Source organism: Hippocampus zosterae, chromosome 12 (assembly GCF_025434085.1).
Source record: "Hippocampus zosterae strain Florida chromosome 12, ASM2543408v3, whole genome shotgun sequence".
Taxonomy (NCBI): domain Eukaryota; kingdom Metazoa; phylum Chordata; class Actinopteri; order Syngnathiformes; family Syngnathidae; genus Hippocampus; species Hippocampus zosterae.
In genome coordinates, this window is record NC_067462.1 from 17,493,103 (window position 1) to 17,517,336 (window position 24,234).

Sequence of the window (24,234 nt, forward strand, 5' to 3'; positions counted from 1 at the left end):
AGCAGTAACGTTAGCACTTCTGATTCACCAATGTTCATTTATTTATGTACCGGTACTTATTTATTTATGATCTCTGTATTGATTCATTAATTAACTCAACGACAACAGTGAAATACGGGGAGTACGACACTTTTTTTCCACTTAAAGCACTCGAGTTCCAAAACAACTTTTGTGTTGTTGTCACGATTACCTCTGCTTGATCTTGCTGTCCGATCTTTTCTTATATTCCGCTTTTGCGTTGGCTTGATGAATGACTTGAGCGCTCTCTGTGTGGGTCAGACAGACTTAACGTCCATGTGGGCTCACCTGGCGCCACAATGTCTAATTCTGACCTTGCTCTCTGTTGTCCATCAATTTGCGAATACGTGCATGCATGAGTCATCGCGCGGTGCAAGCAGGCGCAGTGGCTGCCTTCAAGTGAAACGGCGACAAAGAAGGCATCTCCTGTCTCATTCCAAAAAGGAGTGGCAACAAACAATGAATTTTTTTTTGCCTGGTGGATCACTCTTTGAGACTGATGAGAGGGTAAATGAGACTGTGTCCACACACCCACATTATTTCTTTGCACCATTACAATTGATCAACTATACAGCCTGATGCTGAAGTTACAACTATAGCGGCAAAGCAAGCTCACTACCGGTCATATTGTAGCAGTGACATTTATGATACAGTAAAACAACATATGACCCTCAGCTCCCATCTTCACTCAAGGAATCTATTCTGGTGGTTAAGCTTCCAACATATGCCACTGTAATTCATCAAATACTGGCTGCCCCTCTAATTGATGCCGTGCTCCAATTGGTGTTAAGGGAAAGTCTTATGGAAAAATAAACTTTTTATATGCTCGTATAGTTGGGTCTCTGGAGTGCCTGTCCCAGTTGAGTGTGTAGCTGAATTAAAGTAAATATTTTACTGCCCGGGGCCTGCTTCGTCAGATCTTTCCCCTGCACTTCATTGGATAAGTGTCACCAAGGGTCCTATTTTTGTGCTCAGTGCAAGTTGAGTGCAAAGTGTGGAGTTGTCGTTCTTTTTGTATTCTTGCAGACGAGCGAACTGACAAACGGGCATCTGTGCCGTTGTGGGCATGAACACAGTTGACAACTGGCAATGGAGGCAGCACCTCTCATTCCCTTTAAATTCAGTACAGGAGAGGTACTACTGTCTACATGGCTGGAGTCCATGCAGGAGGAGGGCACATTTATAAAGAAGCGCATGAACATCTCCACTTGCGGATGATGTTAAGTTGGCCACGGCGATCACTGATGTGATCTGTGAAGTGGACACTTGGAGAATGCCTTCTTGTGCGTCAGCACCATCTCCCAACAAAGAGAAGAGTGACAGTCCCTGATACACTTCCAAAACAGTACGAAAACACAAAAACACAAAATGAAAGGACTCACAAGCACTTTTCGTTGGCCAAAATTCACATTGCTCACACAGTAAATAGCAAACCTTACTCCTGACGTGACACATCAGTTGATTGACTAAGTCATGCCCCTTTTAAAGGCACTGTGCTGAGGGCACACAGTTGTTGTGATTTCTGGCTTTAATTACGCTTTAGAATGTCTGTTTATTTCTCTACTCGCTCTTTTAATCTGGTATCTTATGGTTTGATGTCATATAATGCGATGGTATTTTGACAGATTTATGGAATTTCATTTCATTTCAATGGAGAATATTGATTTGCTATACATGCAAATTGAGTTACGAGATTCATTGGGGAATATTTCAACTCGTTATTCAAGATACCATTTCATTTGTGGAATGTGTTAAATCCACTTGTATCATGATAATCCCTATCGGAAGTGTTTTTAGAGTAATTTCCTGGCGAACATTCGGGTTCTTATTCTTGGTCGAAGTGGGACTCACCCTCAAATTCCCGATTTGTTGTTTGTGTTGACAGTAATGAATGACTTCTGAATGGAATCAAATGGTTACTCTTTGTATCTTTACAAAATAAAGATATGTCATCATCCAAAAATCCCATTAGATCAAAATAGTTAATGATGAATGAAGGGCACAAACTAGTGCTTGAGCTCCACCACATGGTTCCCAAAGTACTTTTCGAAGCCTTAGATTTCAGAGCTATCGATTGATCAGCATGTGGTGGCTGCCGCTTCGAACCCTAGGTTGTAAATAGTCACTGGCTAGTACAATTTAGCAGTTAGCTGGAAAGCTCTTTCAACGAGCGCGTCCTTTTGCTGAATAAAACTTGCACCAAAGCTATGCACAGAAAATTAAAATGGCATATCGGCCATAAACACAATCTAAAAATACTGAATGATTTTGAATTGTTTTAAAGTAAATACAGGGTGGCCACAGTCACAGTCTTGTCAGAATGACAATGACTTCAAAAAAGTCATATGATATTCCAAGAGTCGCTCTTATCCAAGTCCGACAATTGTGATTCGCAGATTGTTTTCTCCAAGCCCATTCGAATGACGATTCGATTCATCACCGAATCGGGGGAAAGCCCTGGTTGTTGGGTTTCTGATTCCCAATTTCTGCCTTGCGTATTAAGTGTGACATAAAGAGACCAATAAACTTGACGTGAACCCTATTGACTTGGAAAGAGGTTTGATAAATCACACGGAGGCTTTTTTTTTTCTCTGCCATGGATGCAAGATGATAGTTACACGTCGTTTAGACCGGCAACAGCCCCTTTTCCCATCAGTTTGGATGTCCCAGACGAGCTCAATTAGATTTTGCGCTCTCCAAATGCAAACTATACAAACGTGTCATGGCCGTTCGTGCTTGGCAGCAATGTCGGTCATGTAGAAGCAAGGTGCTGCAGACAGGAAGTGTGGAATTATTTGAATAGTATCACTACAAAGACATGCAGGACTGAAGCATGCAAACACATAGAGTGGGTGTTCATGTTTTATTGGGTTTCTGACATTTTTATTACACTTATTTTTTTATTATCTATTAAATTTATTATTTTTTATTTTATTATCTCTTGTACTGTATTTATTTAGATTTTTTGGGTGATATTTAACTCCTAAATGTCATATTCACTTTCAAGACATTTAGCTGAAGTACACTCTGAAAAAGAGCACTGTTCATTTTGATTAATATACATTGACATAAGCCGGTTGAGGCCAAAGCAGCACATACACTACTTGCATAAGTTAGGGGTATTTGATTTTGAAAATTCTGGTTGAAGGTAAAATACACTCTCACCTTTACAGGTAAACTTTTTTTGCCTTAAATTTGACCTTGTCGAAACTTTTAAATGCATGTGTCCGGCTGTTCATTGTTTTATGAGAAGTAGGCTGCCACAAATGACTCTTTAGGAATCAATTATACTATCGACTATTCCATCAATTACTTGGGCTCTGAAAACGTGCAAACCGACGTGGAAAGTTTTACTGATAGTAGTGTCAACTTTCCAACAAGAGGGGGTGTGAATAGACTATGAAAGATCATTACCGGTTGAGGTGAAGCAAGACAACTTTATTTATCGAGCCCATTTCATTCACAGAACAGCTCAATGTGCTTCACACAACCATAAGCACATCTAAAAGCATTAACAAAGAGAACGGCAAAGACATTTGCAGCTCAAAGAGAGCAAAAGTAGATTATTAACCCTTTCAGGGACAGCGGTTACTACAGTGGACATGTTTGTCAAGTTATCAGGTTACAGTGTGCATGAAAGGGTTAAATGTCTAAAAGAATGTATATTGACGATATTTAAGCACATTTGTAACTCAAAAGATTTTAAGGCATTTCAAATCAAAGAAAAGAAATTAAAAATACCAAATGAGAAATCTTTTTTCGGGATTTGTAAATGATGTTTTTCTTAACAAGACCACCATGTATCTGACACTGCGACTGAGAGTGCCGAGGACAAGTTAGTGTCAAAGTCAGGCGATCTTGGTGACTGCCCATGTCATGAAGAACCCTCTTGATTTTTAATGGGGCTCCACAATTATGTTAGCTGCGAATCATAATTGTCCATGAACCATCATGGTGGGACGCTAGCGGCAGGGGGGCCGGACTTTGGGGGTGGGGCGGGACTTTTTGGGTGTGCACTGCAGCGGGGCAACACTTGCATGAAGCAGTGTGTTTCAGTCCAGCCACACTTAATGGTCAGCTACACTGACATCCTAAGTCCAAGTTTTTTTGTTTTTTTTTTTGGTGCTGTTACTCATACTTTTTCCTTGCCGAAAGTTCACATTCTGTTCTCGCACTCGAACTAATTCAGAATATTTGGGAGGAAGTTGGAAAAAATGTTGTAGAAAATGGAAAAATAAAAATTCTCATAATACAGTTGAGGATCCCCTCCACATAACAACCGTAAACCGCAAAAAGTGAAAAACGTGACACAGAAATAGTGTCTTAAAAAACAAATCAATAACATCAAGGAAACATTAATATGCAGTAAAAAATGATTTTGATGGTGGCGCGGGCACCCGCAGCGGCTCCTCTCTCTCCTGAGGAAGGAAATTTCATCTGTGCTGTATGTTGTACATGTAGCACATTTGACAATAAAGTTGACATGAACATGAACATGAATAAACCTGGCCCATAGAGACCAGTTGAGCAGGCAGAATGCAAATCTTGTTCACTAGCATGACATCATCACCTTGCATTGTGGTAAAGCAACCAAAGTTAGCTGTCCACAGATTTCACCATGCAGAAACAAGTGGAAAAAAAGACTGCTTTTCAACTTCAATTTATCTTGAAAATGAAAACAACACACATGCAAAAAAAAAGTGAAATAGAGACAATTTCCACAACTTGATGTTGATTTTCTAGCGATCCATTTATGGGTGGGTGGGGGGGGGGGAATAAAATCACATACACACACACACAGCTTCTTCTGTTTCTACTGCTGTAGTTGTGTGTTCCTGTGTGGTGTAGACTTATCACACGATGCACGGCAAATTAAAATCTGCTGCTGCATATTACCAAAAAAGGAAAGAAGAGTGGCGGTGGTGGTCTCTTTGGGAGCTGGCGGGGTTAAACCAACAGCGGCAAGTTGAGGAGAAGATGTTTCGTGAATGACGGGGGTCTGAACCCATCGCGCAACCACTTGTTTCCATTCCAAATCCAAAAGTGCACACCCTGATCCACTTTACCTTGTTTGGTGTGCAGCGGATGGATCCTTTGATGTTTTGATGGACATTATCATAGAACTCATGGAATAATATTTAATTAAAATACAAGGCACCCATGTGATTTCCTTCTCTTAGAGTTTATGGAACACTGCTGGGCTTTTACTTATGAGTTTAATTTGTTTCATTCTCAAGATTGCACCTTTGTTTACTATCCCCATTGAAATGAATTGAAACTATAGCTCTTCATGACTGTAGCCGATGTCACAATCCGAAACCGTCATAGTTTTAAATATTGTATGACAAAAGATGCATTTTAAATACTCATTCAGTTGTATATTACCTTTGCCTTTCAGCCTTTGTGCATTCTTTTGGATTGGTCTGATTATTTTACAATATTGCCTGTGAACATCTCTGCTTAGATTTTGACTTTTTGGGGCATTTTTTAATAATATATTTTGACTGGACAAGTTGGTTGAAACATTTATGGAGAGTAATGACATCATCTTGAATCATTTTGTCCTTCTTTCCTTTGCTTGCTATCTTATGCACACATAAAACAGCAGCGCGATGTTCTCGACAAAGTAAGGCTTGGCCCAGGTGGTGCTCGGGGTGCATGCTGTGTGGATTTTGTCTCTCTGTCAGTGGGTTGCATGTACATTGGCTGTCAACATTCACAACGTTCTGCTCAGCTTAAGCCGACATCAGTGAGTGGCAGCAGGGGTTGAGGCTTTACTGGCCCAATACGTGCAACGATTGACAGTGTATTATTAATTGGTGTTAATAATATGCACCACCATGGGAACTCCGGCAACAATTCTTCAGCCGTTTGTGACACGTATTTGTTTAAGGTATTCATCGTGCATGAGGGCTACCATTTATACTCACTCTCCACTTTTTGTTGCGCTCCTAGGTCATTATTGTTTTACTGTTTGCCACACAATGACATGCTTTCCTGCATTTCCTACAGTGACATAGAAACTCCAACAATGTACACTAACTTGACAAAAGCATTGGGACAGACTTCACCGACAGGAAATGAAAAGTGCAAAAAAATTAATGGTCCTCAAGGATTGCACTCATACAGTCTATGAAAATACATATTGGGACACAATCCAATTATACAGAAAGTGAGTGCAACCAGTTATGGAGTAAGTGAGTGGACTTAAAACATTTCCCTGAGGAACTAAAGCCACAAGCTATGTGAATAAAAGTACAGGGAGTCACTCCACTGACAGGAAATGACATTTGCTCTGAAATTAAAAGTATACTAATGGAATAAATTGACTTTATCCATTTTCCCGAAGAACCCAATTTATCACCATACTGCATAATGGCCATTTGTTTGTCTTATGGGTTCTTGTTCCACACCATACTCATGTATCAATTTTGGACTTCGAAAAGACAAGAGCCTTTTCCAAAGGCAATGAATTAACAAGTGACCAAATCCAACCTGTGATTGTTATTTAAGAGGTAAATCCCAATGCTTGGTTCCATTCAGTGTATTTATTAATAGGTACATTTAACGGTGTGTTTGGTATAATACATTTCCAGAAGCTCCATCTGGCAACAATTGCTCATTGTCTTCCTATTATTTCATTCGTTTTGACTTTATTCCACACGGGCTGAGACCAAAATATTTTTTTATTTATATTTTTTCTATTCAACAAAATTAAGTTTGTCATGATTGAAGAAATATATATTCTTCTTGTGCAGCCAATCGACTACGAGGGCTTCCGGCTCTTCATGGCCACCTACCTGGAGAACGAGATCCCAGAAGAGCTGTGTCAGCACCTCTTCACCTCTTTCAAGAGCAAGACGGGAGCTGCCTCGCCTGACCGTTGTCGAGCAGCAGGAAACTTACTGGGTGAGCTCTTCTCACATTAAAAAAAAATTCTACATACAGTATACAACGCGACACTTGAATGCGTAACCGTCAACATGGCCTGGGACAACATTTATCAACATAAATGGGGCTTCCAAATGATCGACACTCCTAGTTAAGTAAAAGAAACATAATAATGAAACAAAATAATGATAATAGTGAACAAAAACAATATTAACCTTTAACTGAATGATTCACAACCACAGTGAGTTAGTGGTTAGCACGTCTTCTGTACAGCTTGGAAGTTGTAGGTTCAAATCTCAGATCCAGTCTTCCTGTGTGGAGTTGGTATGTGTTCCCAGTTCAGGGTGTCCAAGACAGCTGAGATAGGCTCCAGCACACCCACTCCAGCGACCCTTGTGAGGAAAAGCAGATTAAAAAAAAAAGGCTGGATGCATGGATGTATTGAAATAATAGTGCAAGAATAACGGCAAAAAATAGGAAACAATTCGGTTTTTAATTTCAGTCACTGTTAAAGGGATTCTGCTATATTACTTCCATATGAGATTTACAGGATTTGCATGATTTCTAGATGGTACCATCCATTCATTCTCTAGTGCGGGGGCAACAGCCTTAGCAGGGAAGCCCAGACTTCTCTCTCCCCCACCGCTTTTGCTAGATGATATATTTGTTGTTATTTTCAATATTTTAAATAATAATATTTTATTATTGTTTTTTAAAAATGTTGCATTAATTATTACATTTGCACTATAATTTGCAAATATTAGTCAGCGTATTGACCAGTTCGAAGTGTACGTAATCAATATTGTATGAGTAGCAGTATTTTAATTTTTGCAGAGGCTATGAATTTTTAATTTTTGTTCAATTTCATTTGATATTTTTATTATATCAATTATATTACATTGATGATTTTATAACTTAATAGAATATCAAACATACATACTCATAAACAATTACAAATACTTTTTTTTGTAATTGAGTCTACTTCCTGTGTAGATTTTTGTTACAGTTTTATGTGGACTAAAGTGAATAATATGTAAAATTATAAATAGCTTCAGTAGAGGAGATTGGTGACAATTGTTTCAGGGGGCAGCACAGTACCCTCAAGGTCGGCACGCCTGGCTCAGAATTCAGATTTTTAATCCCAGCTCCTGTCTGGAGACTGTATGTCTAAATATATGCATGTGGGGTTAACTGAAGACTAAATTGTCCCAAGGTGTGAATGTTCGTCTATATGTGCTCTGCGATTAGGTAGGGTGTCTTAAAGTCAGCTGGGATAGGCTCCAGTTTACCAGTGACCCTAATGAGGACAAGTCCTCAGTGGAACGGATGGACAGTTGCTTTGGCCTGCACTGCCACCTGGTGTTTGCTGAATTATAAATAACCCACGAAGTCGCTGATGGTGCACTGGTACACACGCATGAGCTCTGAGCGGACAGCTTGGGGTCGGTTCCCACTCAGTGACAGTATGGGTGTGATTGGTCGTACGTCTCCATATGTGCCCTGTGACTGACTGGCGACCAGTTCAGGGTGTAGTCCGCCTTTCGGTGTCGTCAGGTAAAGAAGAAAGGCCATGAAAGATACAACAAACGTTCATTAAAAGCAACGTTTTATGTAAATTTTCTGCGCTGTTGATGGAATTAAGGTGGAGGAGAACGTCAAGCACTGGAAATAGAATGGATAATCCTGCATCAATGTTGTCTTATTGCTGCGCAATGTGTTTCCTTCTCAAAGAGTCCTGTTCCATTGATGCTGGTATTTCTATTCACACAGAGGTGGCCTGTGCCCCCATCACAGGTACTAGCAGACCTGCCTTGACGGGTTGGCTGTAGCTGCTTCTCTTCCCCCACCCAACAATACTGCTTGTTGTGTTGATGGGTGATTTGTTTTTGTTTGTTTTGTTTGTTTAACATTGTGGAATCCATTTGTTTAGTCAGGTTTTGTAACTCTGCCTGCCTCCCCGATGAGTTTCTTCTTTTTGCAATTTCATTGTGTTATGTTCTTTTGCTTCATTGTGTTATGTTCCTTGTTTTTTGTGTCAAAGGAACCTTTAGAGTCGAACACCCCAAATGTGTTCAATGAGCATCAATGGATTATCATTTCATATAGGTATACAGTATATATACTTGATATCAGAGTTAATGTGCTAGTGTTCAACAATTTCTCTTTATTTCTTCTTGTAGTTAACTTCATTTTACAAAGCGATTCAGAATTTCCCTGTGATTGGCTGGTAACTAGTCCAAGGGGTATTCGCCTTGACCTTTGCCTTACACTAGGGGCTGTCAGGGACATAATTCAGGATTGTCGCTCACTCACACAAACACTACTTGAATGCTCCTTTTCACACAAGTGAATCACACACACACACACACACACACACAAACACAAGAAACAACGGAGTAATTTATGATACGACGTGCTGCATGTGTATGAGAGTCTTTCGGTAGTACGTATGAGTGTTTTAGTGATTTATGTGAGCAGAAAAAAGAATCAGTGGTGGTGAGAGTACTTCATTAATGCATGTGGGTGTTGTGTGTGTGAGCGGGGGGAAAAAAATCAGCAGTGCGTGTGTGGTGTGCGTGCGTGTGCGTGTGCGTGTGTGTGTGTGTGTGTGTGTGTGTGTGTGCGTGTGTGTGTGTGTGTGTATGTGTGTGTATGAATGTGAGAGCATTTTCAGTAGTTAGCAATTAGAGCATTTCAGTGGTGTGTTTGTGAGGTAATCCTGAATTATGCCCTCAAACAGTATTCACCATTTGTAAATTTAAAAACATTACTCGTTACAAAACCAAATGAATAACGGTGACAGTTTGATCCAATGAATGATCATTTTCCAATGGAAAACATTATTGTAGCTCAACTAAGGGCTTGTGTTCGACTTGAGGGGTTCCACTTTTTTATGTATTAAAGGACCCCTTCCTTTTGTCTCCAAGGCATGAATGGTAAAAGCATCCTGTCGGCGATGGGTCGACACACGCCAGAGCTTGCCTGCGGCACTCGGCCCACCACCTCTCCTTGTTCATCTGGCTCCTCCTCGCAGCGGTCCAGAACCGGGGCCCACACGCCTGAGGGGCCCCACCGCTCTCCATGCATCCAGGTCAAGCCCTTCCAGAGCAGCAATAATGCCCTGACCCCCAATGCTGGCCCAGCTCAGTTGCCAGTATCACCCCTGAAACGCTCACAAGGTTAGCCAGGCAATTTATCTTCAGACTCTTTGCCAATTTTTAGAGCACCTGCCACTGTGATTGTTTAAAATTGTGCCTCCATCAACATTTGTTATTTAATACACTTGTGCATTGGAATGTATGACAAACTTCCTTGAGGCACATTTTTCAAGATACATTGGCTGAAGCTGTTTACCGCTATTCCCAGATGAAGTCTGAAGTCACACGTGACAAACCAAGACAGTTAAAGTTTGCGTATTTAAACCAGGCACATAGCCTCATTAATGCTAACAAAGAAAGCAAGACTCGATATCGAATGAATAGCATCCATATGGCGGTGTTATAAAGTATTTAAGTGATTCTTTGACTAACACAAACGGTGCAGCAAACCATGTAGACAGACAATGCTCACAGGCATGTATTCTTTATTCTCGCCCCAAAAAATGAATAATTTCACAGCAGCTTCACGATAGTTGTAAAACTGCTTTTTAAGGAGCTACCATAAATTAATCATGATGAACAAACTGTGTATTTTTTTACACTCTATTTTTTCCATTTTATCTTCTGTCTATATGTTCCAATTCTACTCATTTTAATCCTCAAGGTCAAATTCAATTTAGACACTTGGTTAGAAATTTTGTTGCACATTACACAGAGAAGAAGCTAAGATATCCTTTATTGGGACGATATAGTGTGTCTCTAATATATGGTAAATGTTTCTCATGAATCAAATTTAACCCTTGTGTGCTCCAAATTAAAAAGGCCTTACGTTACGCATTTTACAATTTTTGTAATGATGTATTTTGTGTTATAAAAACATTCTTTTTTTTATTTTATTTTTTCAAACACTCAAAATGTTCAGAGGTATCTGTGCTATCCATACATATATAGTTTTTATTAGTTCTTTGGGATTTTTTATTCTTTATTTTTTTCAAGAGGGAAAAAAAAATTGTGTCTAGAGGTCCCAACCAAGCCCTACTAACAATCCCGACCGGACGTGTTCATGTAAAATGCATTGGTTTGAAGCCTCCTGCAAAAAGGCAAACTCATTTGCGATCCTCTGACGCCACCTAAAGTTGCAAAATTGGAATGACCTCAACCCAACAATGTGGCATGCTTACGTCTGTCCAAGCGAAAACAAAGCGATTGACGTAATAATCGCGTGAAATGCATGTATACACATTAGGTTTACGATGCATTCAAAAATATGAATTATAATGGGTCTCTATGGTGCAAAATATGTAAATTCTGAAGATTAAGGTATCAAAACGTTTTTTTATTATTGCTGCAATGCCTGAGAATTATCATGTCATCACGTCATGAAATTTAGGCCATTTTAGAACCCCTCCATAAGTTTCAGCTCTCTCGTGTTTTTCTGAATGCCTTTGCCTTTGATTCAAAGACATCATTTTACATTTATCGCAAGCGGTGCACTACGAGGGTTAAACTAAGGGAAGCTCTTTCAAATAATCTTCGTATACACATATAATGAGATACAGTACAAGAGCTACATGAAAAATGCACAATAATAATAATGTGATTGCACAACTGTGCTGCATCCAGCTTGTTGTTTGATATGTGGTTGATCTAAAAAAAATTGTGCATTGACAGAGAAAAGCCACTCGGAGAAGCAATTGTTGCTGCGTAGCAGTCCGTCGCCACACAAAGGATCCCCACAGTCAGTGCCACAGGTGGTCTTCCTGAAGGATATCGTCTGCTACCTTTCCTTGCTGGAGCGCGGCACGCCGGAGGACAAGCTGGAGTGTGAGTGACAGGCAGGGGGGACCTGGACTTGAGGAGGAAACTAGTGCCAGGGAGGATCCCTTCCTTTCTCTTTACTGCTATTTCAACTTAAGGATGAGTACAGTAGTTCTGACCAGTGTAACGAATTACTGGACAGTTCCTTGAACAAATCAGGTTTCAAATCCCCCTCAGAGGGCCAGCTAGCTGGCTCACAATAACGTGATGCCCATGTTAATGCCCCACTGAATTTGGGTGCAAGTTGAAGAGATTAATTTCCATTCAGTGGAGATATTTCTAGTGATCGACATTCCTGGTCACTCAGGAAAAAATAGCTCTCTCTACATTTTCCTTCCAGTCATGTTCCGGCTATACGACACGGACGGCAACGGCGTCTTGGACAGTTCGGTGAGTTTTTCTTTCCATTCTTACCCATAGAGCTAATAATAGATGCTGGTTGGCAGGCGCCATGTTGATATTAAGATCGTTTGTAATGGTCAGTCCATTTTAATGCTAGCCACGTTCCGAGGCATAAACAGCACATTGCTGCTCATATGGAAATCGAAGCGTCTTTACATCATGTTTGGATGTGAGAGGTTGTGATCCATGTGCTACAATGCTTTGTTTTGTCCTATTTGGGATCTTTGGTAGGAGCTGGACCGCATCATCAATCAGATGGTACACGTTGCCGAGTATCTGGAGTGGGATTCGACAGAGCTACAGCCGGTGAGCAGCAGAGCACACAAATTTATTGCCACTTTAAATAACTACACAGGGGGGTTGATTATGCTGGTATACTTAATGAGGTGTCCTGTGGGTGTCTCGTAAAGTGGAACTCTCCAATCGGAGAACATTGCTCACAATTCTGTGATACCGAGTGAATTCCAATTCCATTTTGCATATAGAAATAGTCATGAAACATTTAGCAACTTTACGAGCAATGTTTTAATTTTAACATTCCACTCTGTCATGCATCAAACAAATTTTAACACTAAATTTGCCATCTGTGCGATCAAAATCCAAATGTTGTACTGTTTTATCCATAACATGGGTCAAATGAGTTTCTAACGTGTATTAAGCTGATCATTTAGGTGGTTTGTCCTATTGGAAAGACGGCAATGAGGGCTTCTCCAACTCAAACTGTTTTCTAAACTCAATTAAAGGACATTAAAGATTTTTTTTAAACAATAACACATCCACGTGTCCACTGCCAATCATTTGGTCATTTTAATGCTAGTTGTTAGCTATTTTGCAAATTGCAATATATATTGACATATAAATCTCTACCAAGCCTAATGCGAGGTAGTAAGTGTGCCTCAGTTTTTCTGCCTCTGCTGCCGTAGATTCTGAAGGAAATGATGGAGGAGATCGACTACGATCGAGATGGCACTGTCACCCTGGAAGAGTGGATCCGAGGAGGCCTGACCACCATCCCCTTACTGGTTCTGCTCGGCATGGACACGGTGTGTCTGCAGTTCTCTGGTTCACAGGCCAAACATGTCAATTGTCTTCATTTTGTCATTTTCATGCCTCCCACTAGAATGTTCAGGAGGACGGCCAGCACGTGTGGCGCCTAAAGCACTTCAACAAACCGGCCTACTGTAACTTTTGTCACACCATGCTACTGGGTGTGCGCAAGCAGGGCCTCTGCTGCTCCTGTGAGTGGGTGTCCACAACTATGCTAACGTACACGTATGTTACACATATGTTACCACTAAAAAGTGTGTTGTTTTTTTTTTTTTTTGGACAGTATGCAAGTACACGGTGCATGAGCGCTGTGTGTCCAAAGACATCGCCGCCTGCATAAGCACCTACGCCAAGTCTCGCAGGCACACCAACGTAAGTGCACGCACAAACAAGTCAATGTAATTCATCAGACACCATTTCATAATGTTTATAAAGGTGCCAGAGTACTTCGGGCGGCAGAAAAGTAATCAACAACTAAAACAATGACAAAAACTTGTTAAGGAGTCCGCCTCCTGCTATACTCCTAAAGGGTTTGGGTTTTTTTTTTCTGAATCTTACAGAACAATTCCAAAATGTGTCCAGTGGCACCTTTTGGTGAGGAAAAAGTGAGCGTTTCTTTGTTAATGTTTGTACAGGGAAGATGTCAAGAAGTAGTAACTATACTTTTAAGGAACGTGCTTGTGCTTGTGTGTGTGCTTGTGTGTGTGTGTGTGTGTGTGTGTGTGTGTGTGTTTGTGTGTGTGCGTGTGCGTGTGCGTGTGTGTGTGCGTGTGCGTGTGCATGTGTGCGTGCGTGCGTGCGTGCGTGTTTTTGTATGTGTGTCTCCAGGCTATGCAGCACGTATGGATGGAGGGAAACTCCCCTACCAAATGTGACCGATGCCACCGGAGCATCAAATGCTACCAGGGCCTGACCGGCCTCCACTGTGTGTGGTGCCAGATCACTGTGAGTAATGATGGATGGATGGATGGATGGATGGATGGATGGATGGATGGATGGATGGATGGATGGATGGATGGATGGAGCTTGGATTTGACAGTACAGTCTGCCCCCACCATTCAAATAGTGAAAATATGTGAATAATTAATGGCCCCTAAAAATGTTTATATATGGGGGTCATTCAATGAATAAGGGGAATTTTTTGGTATAAGGAATTTTAATACAGATAGAAGTTTGCTTTTTTTCCAACATAGTCTCCCAGTACTGTCAAACACTTTTTCCCTCTGTGCACAAGTTTCCATATTCCCTTAGTGTAAAAATCTTTGGACTGATGTCTCAGCCAGTCGTTCACAACACTTTCGACTTCATTGTCAGTTTCAAACTTGGTGGCTCTAATAAATGCTTTTAAAGTACCAAAAAGGTGAAAGTCTGAAGGAGTAAGGTCTGAGCTGTAAGGGGGATGAGGGAGCAGTTTCCAGCCCAGCTTATTGATGGTCTGCACCGGGGGTCGGCAACACGCTGCTCCAGAGCCGCATGCAGCTCTTTAGCGACATCTAGTGGCTCCCGGGAGCTTTATAAAAAATGTTTGAAAATGGAAAAAGATTTTGATAGTATGCTAAGATAGCACAAATAGATATAGATATATGTTGCAGCTCCGAAAATGGAGAGATGTGGTGTTGGTTTTTTTAAAACGTACACTTAATTATGCTTTAACAGTCTCGACAAATGCAGACACGTCTGCGTCCGAGACTCTGCCTATTCTCTTCTCGTTCGACTCGAGAGGCGTTCAAAGACAGCCACTGAAAAACGGAAATTAATGATCACTTCACTGACACTAAGAAAAGCGAAAATAATGCACCAAAACAACAGCAACAACAAAATCAAGCGAGGAAATCACAAAATAAATTCTATGGGGACGTTTGTGAACACACAACAAAGGAATGAATAACAAACAATCCCGAGACAGTCCATTCTCCTACATACATACAGCATGTGTTTCCTTCATTGTAAGTTTTATAGGAGGCTTTTTTTTTTTTTGCCGACCCCTGGTTTGCATTTGTGCTGCTGTGTGAGGCCTTGCGTTGTCATGATGCAAGATGACTCCTTCTAACTAAATGACCCTTGCGTTTGTTCTTTACGTCTTTGCGTCTTATGTTTCATGGACGCAAGCCACATGGTCAGCACTCTTGCAGATTCCACAAATGCAGGTTCCTTGCAAGCATGGCATAATTTTTAAGGGATGTAAACAGGCTCTAAATTGTATAAAATTTATCGGAAGGAAGCATTTTTTACAATAAAGAAAAATATTTACGAAACACATTTCCTTACTGTTTGTGCTATGTTTAGATGCAATACTACTTATATCCACTAGATGACCTCGCTGATTTGCTTTTACATCATATGGTTGCTTTCCAGAACTGACAGCCAAAGCCATCACTCAGTCTTTTTCTCAAGACTGTTCAAAAATATGAAGAACGTATTATTTATTTTCCTTAGTACTCTACGCTTGCGTTTTCCCAAACACTGCGGCCTCCTCCATCATTCTCCCCAATATGCATGTCAGGTTAGGGAAAGCCCCTAAATTCTCCATAAATGTAAATGTGAACACGCAACCCCCATGAGGGGATAGAAAACGGGTAAATAGATGTACTGTATTATCACGTTTGTTTGTGTGACTTGCTGTCCTCCACAGCTTCACAATAAATGTGCATCCCATGTGAAGCCAGAGTGTGATGGCGGAGCCTTAAGGGACCATACTCTGCTACCCTCCTACATTTGTCCCGTCGTCCTGGTGAGTCACAGACGGCACTTTTTATTGTACCACATTACAGTGGAGACAACAGTACTTTGATATGCAGTGGTACCTCGACTTGCGAACGTCTCTTATTTGAACACATTTTCAAGTTACGAAACGGCTCAACAGGAAAATATTGCCTCTTGTTACGAAATGAATGTCAAGATATGAAAAGTAAAATATAGAATGGGCTGTTCGTCGCAGCTCCGAGTTTCCTCAATGCAACATACTTATAGCTGCTCAGCCATTGGCTATTACCGAGCATCATCCTGGCATCCCATTGGCTAAGAGGGACCTCTCAGATGTGGCTATGCAAGGAGACAACTACATAGATAGATATGTGTCGATGTGACAGATTTTAATAAAGAATTGTTTATAATTTTTTATAAAGAGGTGTCGATGCAGCGTCATGGTCATTCGCCCCTCGGGCAATGAGGCGTTCCGGTAATTTTATATGAATGTGAAAAGTGACAAGTGTTCGCAAGTCGGAAGATCGCTCACTATGCTGATGTTAGCCTTGAACATTTTCGAAGGATTTTTAAAAGCCGACAAAAGCAAACTTCCTTGGATCAGTTCTTTACAAAACGGCAGGCAAAACCCACTTCTGATAAAGAACATGAACTAAAGAGGGCAAAAAAACGATGATGTTAAAAGTTAAATGACCATCATTTTAATGATTTATTCTTTGTCTTTTACATTATGCACAACTCATTTATTGTGCAATAACCTAATTTTAACATGTATTTCTGACATATTTTGATGCATTTTTATGCTTTAGGAAACATTTATATCTGAATTTTGTCGGGCTTTGAACGAATTAGGGCATTTACATGGAAACTGCGTCTCTACTTACAAAATGTTATAGTTCATTTCTGTAGAGGTACCACTGTACAGGGGTTCTAACACGTAGAGAGTAAAAGTCAACAAATTAGATAGATACTCAAATAAAGTATAACTAATAAATCTACTTACCATAAATATTTTTACTTTATTTCCACTGCTGATAAGAAAGGACAACCAATAGGCTCACATTATTCATTCATTCATTCATCTTCCTAACCGCTTGATCCTCACTAGGGTCGCGGGGGGTGCTGGAGCCCATCCCAGCCGTCTCCGGGCAGTAGGCGGGGGACACCCTGAATCGGTTGCCAGCCAATCGCAGGGCACACAGAGACGAACAACCATCCACGCTCACACTCACGCCTAGGGACAATTTAGAGTGTTCAATCAGCCAGCCATGCATATTTTTGGAATGTGGGAGGAAACCGGAGCACCCGGAGAAAACCCACGCAGGCCCGGGGAGAGCATGCAAACTCCACACAGGGAGGTCGGAGCTGGAATTGAACCCGGTACCTCTGCACTGTGAAGCCGACGTGCTAACCACTGGACTACCGGGCCGCCTAGGCTCACATTACTCATTTGCTATTCAAAAACAAACCATGTCACTTTCAGGTATAAACAGCAGGTGCACGTCATGTCCTGTCACGCTGTGGCTCTTTGTCTGAATTAGAGTTTGGCAAGCACCTGCCTCCGTTTCAGACTTTGAAATTGATTCTGTTTTGGGTCCAATGACTTTCGAAGAAGCCTCACGAGAGGCTTTAATGTAAACTAAGATTTGGTCTGTGTTTGGACTGAACAGTAGGGGAAGAAAATTGTTTTTTTGGGGGGGAAAAGCAATTTTCCCCAAATAAACACTTTTTGTCATATTTGTTAAAAATAATTATTATAACATGAGAGCAATACATTATGAGAAATATGACCCGTGGAAAAAAATTGCCATCATTGGCTGCACTTTTGTGCCTCCAATTTGATATTCAGGAAAGCACAGCTCAGGAGAAAAAACTACCAATCACAAGTCACGACACTGAATAATGCACACCCGCTGATTCTAAAATGTCTATTGGTATGAATGTGAGTGTGAATGGTTCTTGTCTCATGTGTTCAGTACTTGGCTGGCGACCATTCCAGGCTGTTCCCTAAAGCAATGCTGGTTGAATGTCAATATAAATAATGAATATAAACCCAAAAGGGCAAGAAGGTTCGTAGACTCGGGGTCAGTTAGTGTAGCCTAGAGTTCAAAGTAAACATGGTGAAGTGGCATTTGGCTTTTATGCTGCATGTAAATGAAATAAACTGCCAACAGAAGTGAAGTCAGATTCGAGTGCAAATGCTGAAGGTTTTTCAGCATTTTAAAATCAATTTCACTGTATGGTCTTTCAGTCATTTTAGAATGGTACTTTATATTTCTTTGCATTTATTTTAAATGTCAGTAAAGCTTGTGGTAAGCTGTTCAAATGTTGTCACTCTTTGTTCTTGTAGTTTTGGTCAGCTACTTTTGTTTTTGTCTGCTTTTCTTTTGAATGTCCTCAGCTGTTTTGTTTGCGATTGAATGTTTCTAGCACATTGAGTTGCTTTTATAAGCCTTGTCTAAAGTCAGCTGGTATAGATTCCAGCACACCCGTGACCCTAATGAGGATAAGCGATATAGAAGACTGCAGTTTTTTTTTCCTTTTAAGATCGAAAGTTTCACATGATTCCATTCTCCAAACTTGTTTGCAGGACCGCCAATCGGTGAAACGCGGCGAGGGCGAATCGCCTCCCTGCACCAGCCCGGACGACATCAACCACATGTTGAAATTGTCCCCAGGAGATGGACAAGCACTTCAGGTAATTCACTATTCAGGCCACGTCTCCAACAAAAAAACAAAACTCACTCTGTAGACTAATGAACTGACATTGCTGATTCAACATCCTGTCTACAGATCTCGCCCTTAACAGGCACTCATCCTCTGCTGGTGCTGGTCAATCCCAAAAGCGGCGGAAGACAGGGGGAACGGTGAGATCGTTATTGTTTTTTTGCATTGTCGTTTCTTAAATCATATACTGTATTAATGAAAGATGTGTATTGAGACACATGGTGGCCCTCTACATCTGTCCTTCCATTTTCAACATTGCTTGCTGCCCTTAGTTTCAAATGTGCTAAGCTAATCGACTTTACGCAGAGGGACGCTGACGAGCCAAGAGTTTACGCAATTGGTTTCTGTATGGAACCGTGTTACATCACCAGCATATATTCAATAGGACATATAGGACACACATTACAGATTGTACGTGTGTCATTCACAGCACTTCGGTTATTAGTTGTCCGTCAGTTGTGTAACTCTCCAAAGGTCACAGGGAACTGGTATGCAGACATGACTGAGCTCATTAGCATATGGACAGTTTGAGAGCGCAAAGAGCAATGTATGGGAAAAAGTATCGCGATGCCTTGTCATTCCACCTACAGGAAGTTAAAACTGAAGAAATTGAGATGTGTTTTGTGTTGCTGAAAATGAATAAGATATGTTTTTCAGTTTGTGCTGTATTTCCGAGGATGTTTTCACATTTGAAAACCGATAGCTGTACTTTCTAGTCCTTTGTCAAAATAGGCTTGTTATTTTTTTAGTTTTTGCGAATGTCAAGGTGCCATGCAGGGGTTAATATAATAATGAAATGCCTTATGAACTGCATAATGAAACTGTAAGGTCTTATTTGATTTGATTTGACTTTTTATTTGATGTTATTAAAAATAGCCAAACATTTGCATTCATACCAGTACAGTGAGAAGTTTGTTGAAATGTTTTTCCTCTACTTTATGCAATTCCATTGGATGTATGTGGATCATTGAGTGTACCATATTAATATATACATATATTTTTAATTGTATAAAAGTGACAGTTTTTTAAAAACTAATTTCTCACTCATGTCTATTCCTTTTAGCAGAATCTTTTTTTCACAAGTATCTGTACTTCTGTATAAGTACAGATACTTGTGTCACTGAGTGTGAGTACTTTTGCCACCTTGTTGTTGTTTTATGACCCATTTTAAAATGAATATTTAAATCTAAGTAAAATTAGTTAGCATTTGACAGGGTTTTAAATTTTCCTTTTCAGGCATTAAAAACTCATTGTTTCTATTTCCGTCAGGGTTCTCAGGAAGTTCCGGTACCTTCTTAACCCACGGCAGGTGCATAGTTTGGACCAAGGTGGCCCAGCACTCAGGTAAATACGATCCATTAAGTTAATTTAAATACATCTTCAACCTCCTTGAAGAGTTACATAACCAATTGATTTTAGATAATGAGTAGGATTTAAATGGCACTCACCAGCCACGGTGTTAAGTACACAATTGAATGGATGTAGGTTGCCGACAGGGTTAACTTATCTCTCAAAAGAGGCAGCGTGTCGCCAGGGCGCCATGGCAACAGGCTCAGCTGGCAGTGAGGTAAGAGGGAGATTGGTTTTAGCCCATTAACACGTGCTTGTTTTAGACTGTCGCTCATAAAAATCCCAGTGCAGAACAGACAATTGGGATTATGTGGATTAATGAATGTTTCACAGTGTCATAGACAATGGAAGTGACTCATGTGTACACAAACTCCAACCACCAACCCTTGTGCTATTGCACGATTCCCAGCAATGCCGCAGATCTGAATTTATTCTGAATCCAAGGGGGCATTAAGATCCAACATAAACGCACTAAAAAAAACAAAACACTTTGATGGGATTTGACAGAGATAGAGGCATAAAACTATGTTAAATGGAGTTTGTAATGTTAAATTTACAGCTGTCAAACTTAAGGCCAGCGGGTCAGATTTGGTCCGCCACATAATTTCCTGTGGCCTGTGAAAGCAAATCATGTGCGCTGACTTTGTGTTTCTTGCTAAAATATAAAAATTGCAAATTTTCCGCACTTTTAATGATACTGTATTGAAATATTGCAATCATTTTTTAACGATCCCCCATGAAACAAATTAAATAATAGCTGAAGAAAGGTTTTTGTTGTTGTTGTTGTTTTTAATCGAAGAGTCTGACTCATTTGTTTTTCTGTTTGTCCAGCTGCTATGTAATTAGAAATTACTGATAAAAACTGATATATATTTAGAATCAAATAATATTTGACATTTTTTTCCCATTTTTTTACCTGTTTGAAATCTGTATTTACATTTAATTAATCTCACTCGAGGCATCCATCCATCCATCCATTTTCCAAACCGCTTGATCCTCACTAGGGTTGCGGGGGGTACCGGAGCCTAACCCAGCTGTCTTCAGGCAGTAGGCGGGGGACACCCTGAATCGGTTGCCAGCCAATCGCAGGGCACACAGAGACAAACAACCATCCACACCCACAATCACACATGGGACAATTTAAGAGAGTTCAATCAGCCTGCCACGCATGTTTTTGGAACGTGGGAGGAAACTGGAGTACCCGGAGAAAACCCACGCAGGCCCGGGAGAGCATGCAAACTCCACACAGGGAGGCCGGAGCTGGAATTGAACCCCTGCACTGTGAAGTCAAAATGCTAACCACTGGACTACCGGGCCGCCTCACCCGAGACAGAATTTCTTATTTTTTTTACCCACGAAAAATTCAGAAATACATTTTCCGCTACTATTTTCCACATTTTACTCATTAAAAATCAACATTTAGAAATACATACAAGCGAGAAGTATTTCTTTTGGGGAAAAAGAGCATCACAGAAACAAATAAAACACATGGAAAAAAAGTTAAATGAGGTGTTCATCGACATCTTCACATCATGCTTGCATTACTTTGTTATTATCTTTACAAATGACAATTATTTTCTTTCAATTTTCAACCTATGAAAAATAAAGAGTTGCAACATCATGAATTCATGAAGTTACGAAGGATGAGACAAACATGTTTTTTTCTCATTTCCAAATTTTATAAGTAAATCAAATCTGAAAAGATTGAAGAAATATGCTTGACGGTACTGCAGACTGGCAATATGGCCACTATATATCAAAGAGTTTCATTCTTCGCATACATAATATAAATTCTACATACTCGTGGACTAAATGTGGGCATTAATGGTCCACTGAGCGCCAGGTGGCTGGCTTGAGTGAATGGCATCTTTGGCCGGGTGCAGCTGCTCGAGATGAAAGCCTCCATCGACACCTTTGTCCCGACTCACATGAAAGGTCCCTTTGAAGGTCGTGTGAGCTCAGGAGAAGATGGTGAAGGTGGAGTGAGCACATATGGATGGACAGTCTCTCTTGATCTCATTCCTAGGGTTAGCAAAGCGGTCGAACATCTCCAGTAAACATCTGGAAAATTTCCAGTCAATTTCAATGGAAAGCAGGGAAATATAACTTGCGGAATTCCAAATTAGATACTTTGCCTGGGAATCATTAGAATTTCTGTGAGGTAACGAGGAACTAAGGGTCATTTAATATAATATAATAATATCAACATGTTTTTTAATCATAAACTGACAGTCATGCATAAGAGTAAATAAATAATTGACAGTAGAACTAATTGCTATATTTTTCTTTTACATTCCATTCTAGTGATGATCTGTCCAAAGCTTTGCGCGGACTTCATATTTGAATCCACAGCACAAAGCGAAAAATCAGAAAGTGAAATGTGTTGAAGGCAAAACAAAAACAAAGGAATTGACCTTGCCGTTCCAATACTTTTTGAGGGCACAGTATTCAGTACTGTTCTGTCCCACCTCTCCTCACTAACATAGCAACATCAGTTCCTCTATGTAGCATTCGTGTCATGCGAAAATCACTGCTTAGAAATGAGATAATGAGAATTCATAAAAAGCAATGTTTGACGCTCTGACGCTAACGAACCACACGTTGTCACGTCTCTCCTATCAGGCTCAACTTTTTTCACGACGTCCCTGATTTCCGAGTGCTTGCCTGCGGCGGGGACGGCACCGTCGGTTGGATCCTAGACTGTATAGGTACTTGTACAACTTTGTTCACGTGGTCCTTGTGTAATTTTTCTTCATGATAGTGGATGTGTTCTCCATTGTCAGCATTCGCTTCCAACGTAATTTTTTCCCCCTGATGTTCTTGATATGTAGTTTGGTCAGATGTTACCTTTAAAGGCATTATGCACACTTCTGTCACAAAACTGTTTTGAAAAAGAAGAAATGTGAGGTCATCATGACCAAAATCAATGTCGAAAAACAAAAAAAAACTAAACTGTCCTTTCATGTTATCTGCTCAGTCACTGGTGAGCAAATGTGACAATAGAAATATGTCTCTGCAGACAAGGCCAACTTCGCCCGGCACCCCCCTGTAGCCATCCTGCCACTGGGGACAGGCAACGACCTGGCACGCTGCCTCCGCTGGGGGGGAGGTGAGACCCCTACATGCTATATTACACAGGCAAAGTCATTACTTTAAGTGAAACGTTTCTAATGGAACTGACAACTCTTTGTTTTTGTTAGTCCTGCAAGCAAATTCTTGTTGACAAAACTATGCATGGAAAATATGAAATGCAACCGCATGATGGAATTATACAGCTATGAAGATAATATTGCGCATTATGTAACATCATTATAGTTTTAAAAAAAGCTATTAAGTGGAAACCAGTTAGAGCCTGGCTCACGAGTTCTCACTTGAAGATGGGGCCTCAGAGTCGTTGCAACACATTCATTTAGTTGATGTACCATTTTATATAACAAGCTACACTGTTGAGACAATGTTCAACTGTGAGTCACCCAGATCGAAAATATCAACACCTGCTTGATAGTTTTAGCTTTGAAGATAAATTAACAGGAGTACCTGTACGACTAAACGTTTCATGATCACACTGAAATAGATTCATCTTAATAGAAGTTAAAGGCACTTATGAACAGAAAGACAATTACAGTATTTAGAGGCCTGGAGTATTTGACATTGGCATCTACATGTTTGCCTTCTTTCTGACCTTCGGGTTGAGTGAACGCTGGCGCGTTTTGGCTGCCGCTGCTCAACCCGTATTGTTTTGTGTTTTTTGTTATTGTAAAGTGTCCTTGGGTGTCTTGAAAGGCGCTTATAAATAAAATGTATTATTATTATTATTATTACATATGCCACAATAAATGAACTAAATAACAAAGATGTGATTTAAGTGTCAACACAGCTTTAATGTGAGAAGTAAAAATATGGTATTTATCATTGAATTAGGTTAGCCATTTAATGAACATTTTCCAGGTGCTCAAAAGTATCTGGAAAAAAGTGTCCTTTCCATTGTTACGAAAACTTTCATTTTGAAGTAGTATTGTTACAATGAATTTTGTGTAATATCATGTAATTCTCATTAAACAGTGTCGAGTTCCACGCAGTATTTCTTAATCCAGACACCTGTTAAGCAGTACGGTACTAGAAATGAGAATTGTTTTACTGTCATTGTCCAATCTAACTAGTATTTCCAAAATGTATGTTT

At 40.3% G+C, this 24,234-nt stretch overlaps 1 protein-coding gene across 7 annotated transcripts in view; it reads left to right on the forward strand.

The window, feature by feature from the left end:
• LOC127611343 (diacylglycerol kinase beta) overlaps positions 1-24,234 on the forward strand; it is a 138,866-nt gene that overhangs the window by 18,056 nt on the left and 96,576 nt on the right. For 3 of the 7 annotated variants that reach the window (XM_052081839.1, XM_052081838.1, XM_052081844.1), the window contains exons 4-20: positions 5,624-5,644; positions 6,777-6,927; positions 8,641-8,703; positions 9,837-10,088; positions 11,679-11,831; positions 12,166-12,215; positions 12,459-12,533; positions 13,151-13,270; positions 13,348-13,465; positions 13,558-13,646; positions 14,103-14,219; positions 15,907-16,005; positions 18,568-18,675; positions 18,771-18,844; positions 19,974-20,048; positions 22,677-22,762; positions 23,074-23,163. In XM_052081839.1, coding sequence (XP_051937799.1) covers positions 5,624-5,644; positions 6,777-6,927; positions 8,641-8,703; positions 9,837-10,088; positions 11,679-11,831; positions 12,166-12,215; positions 12,459-12,533; positions 13,151-13,270; positions 13,348-13,465; positions 13,558-13,646; positions 14,103-14,219; positions 15,907-16,005; positions 18,568-18,675; positions 18,771-18,844; positions 19,974-20,048; positions 22,677-22,762; positions 23,074-23,163 — 1,741 coding nt within the window. The remainder of the gene's footprint in view (positions 1-5,623; positions 5,645-6,776; positions 6,928-8,640; positions 8,704-9,836; positions 10,089-11,678; positions 11,832-12,165; positions 12,216-12,458; positions 12,534-13,150; positions 13,271-13,347; positions 13,466-13,557; positions 13,647-14,102; positions 14,220-15,906; positions 16,006-18,567; positions 18,676-18,770; positions 18,845-19,973; positions 20,049-22,676; positions 22,763-23,073; positions 23,164-24,234) is intronic. The other 4 variants (XM_052081842.1, XM_052081840.1, XM_052081843.1 and 1 more) reach the window with 4 other exon arrangements.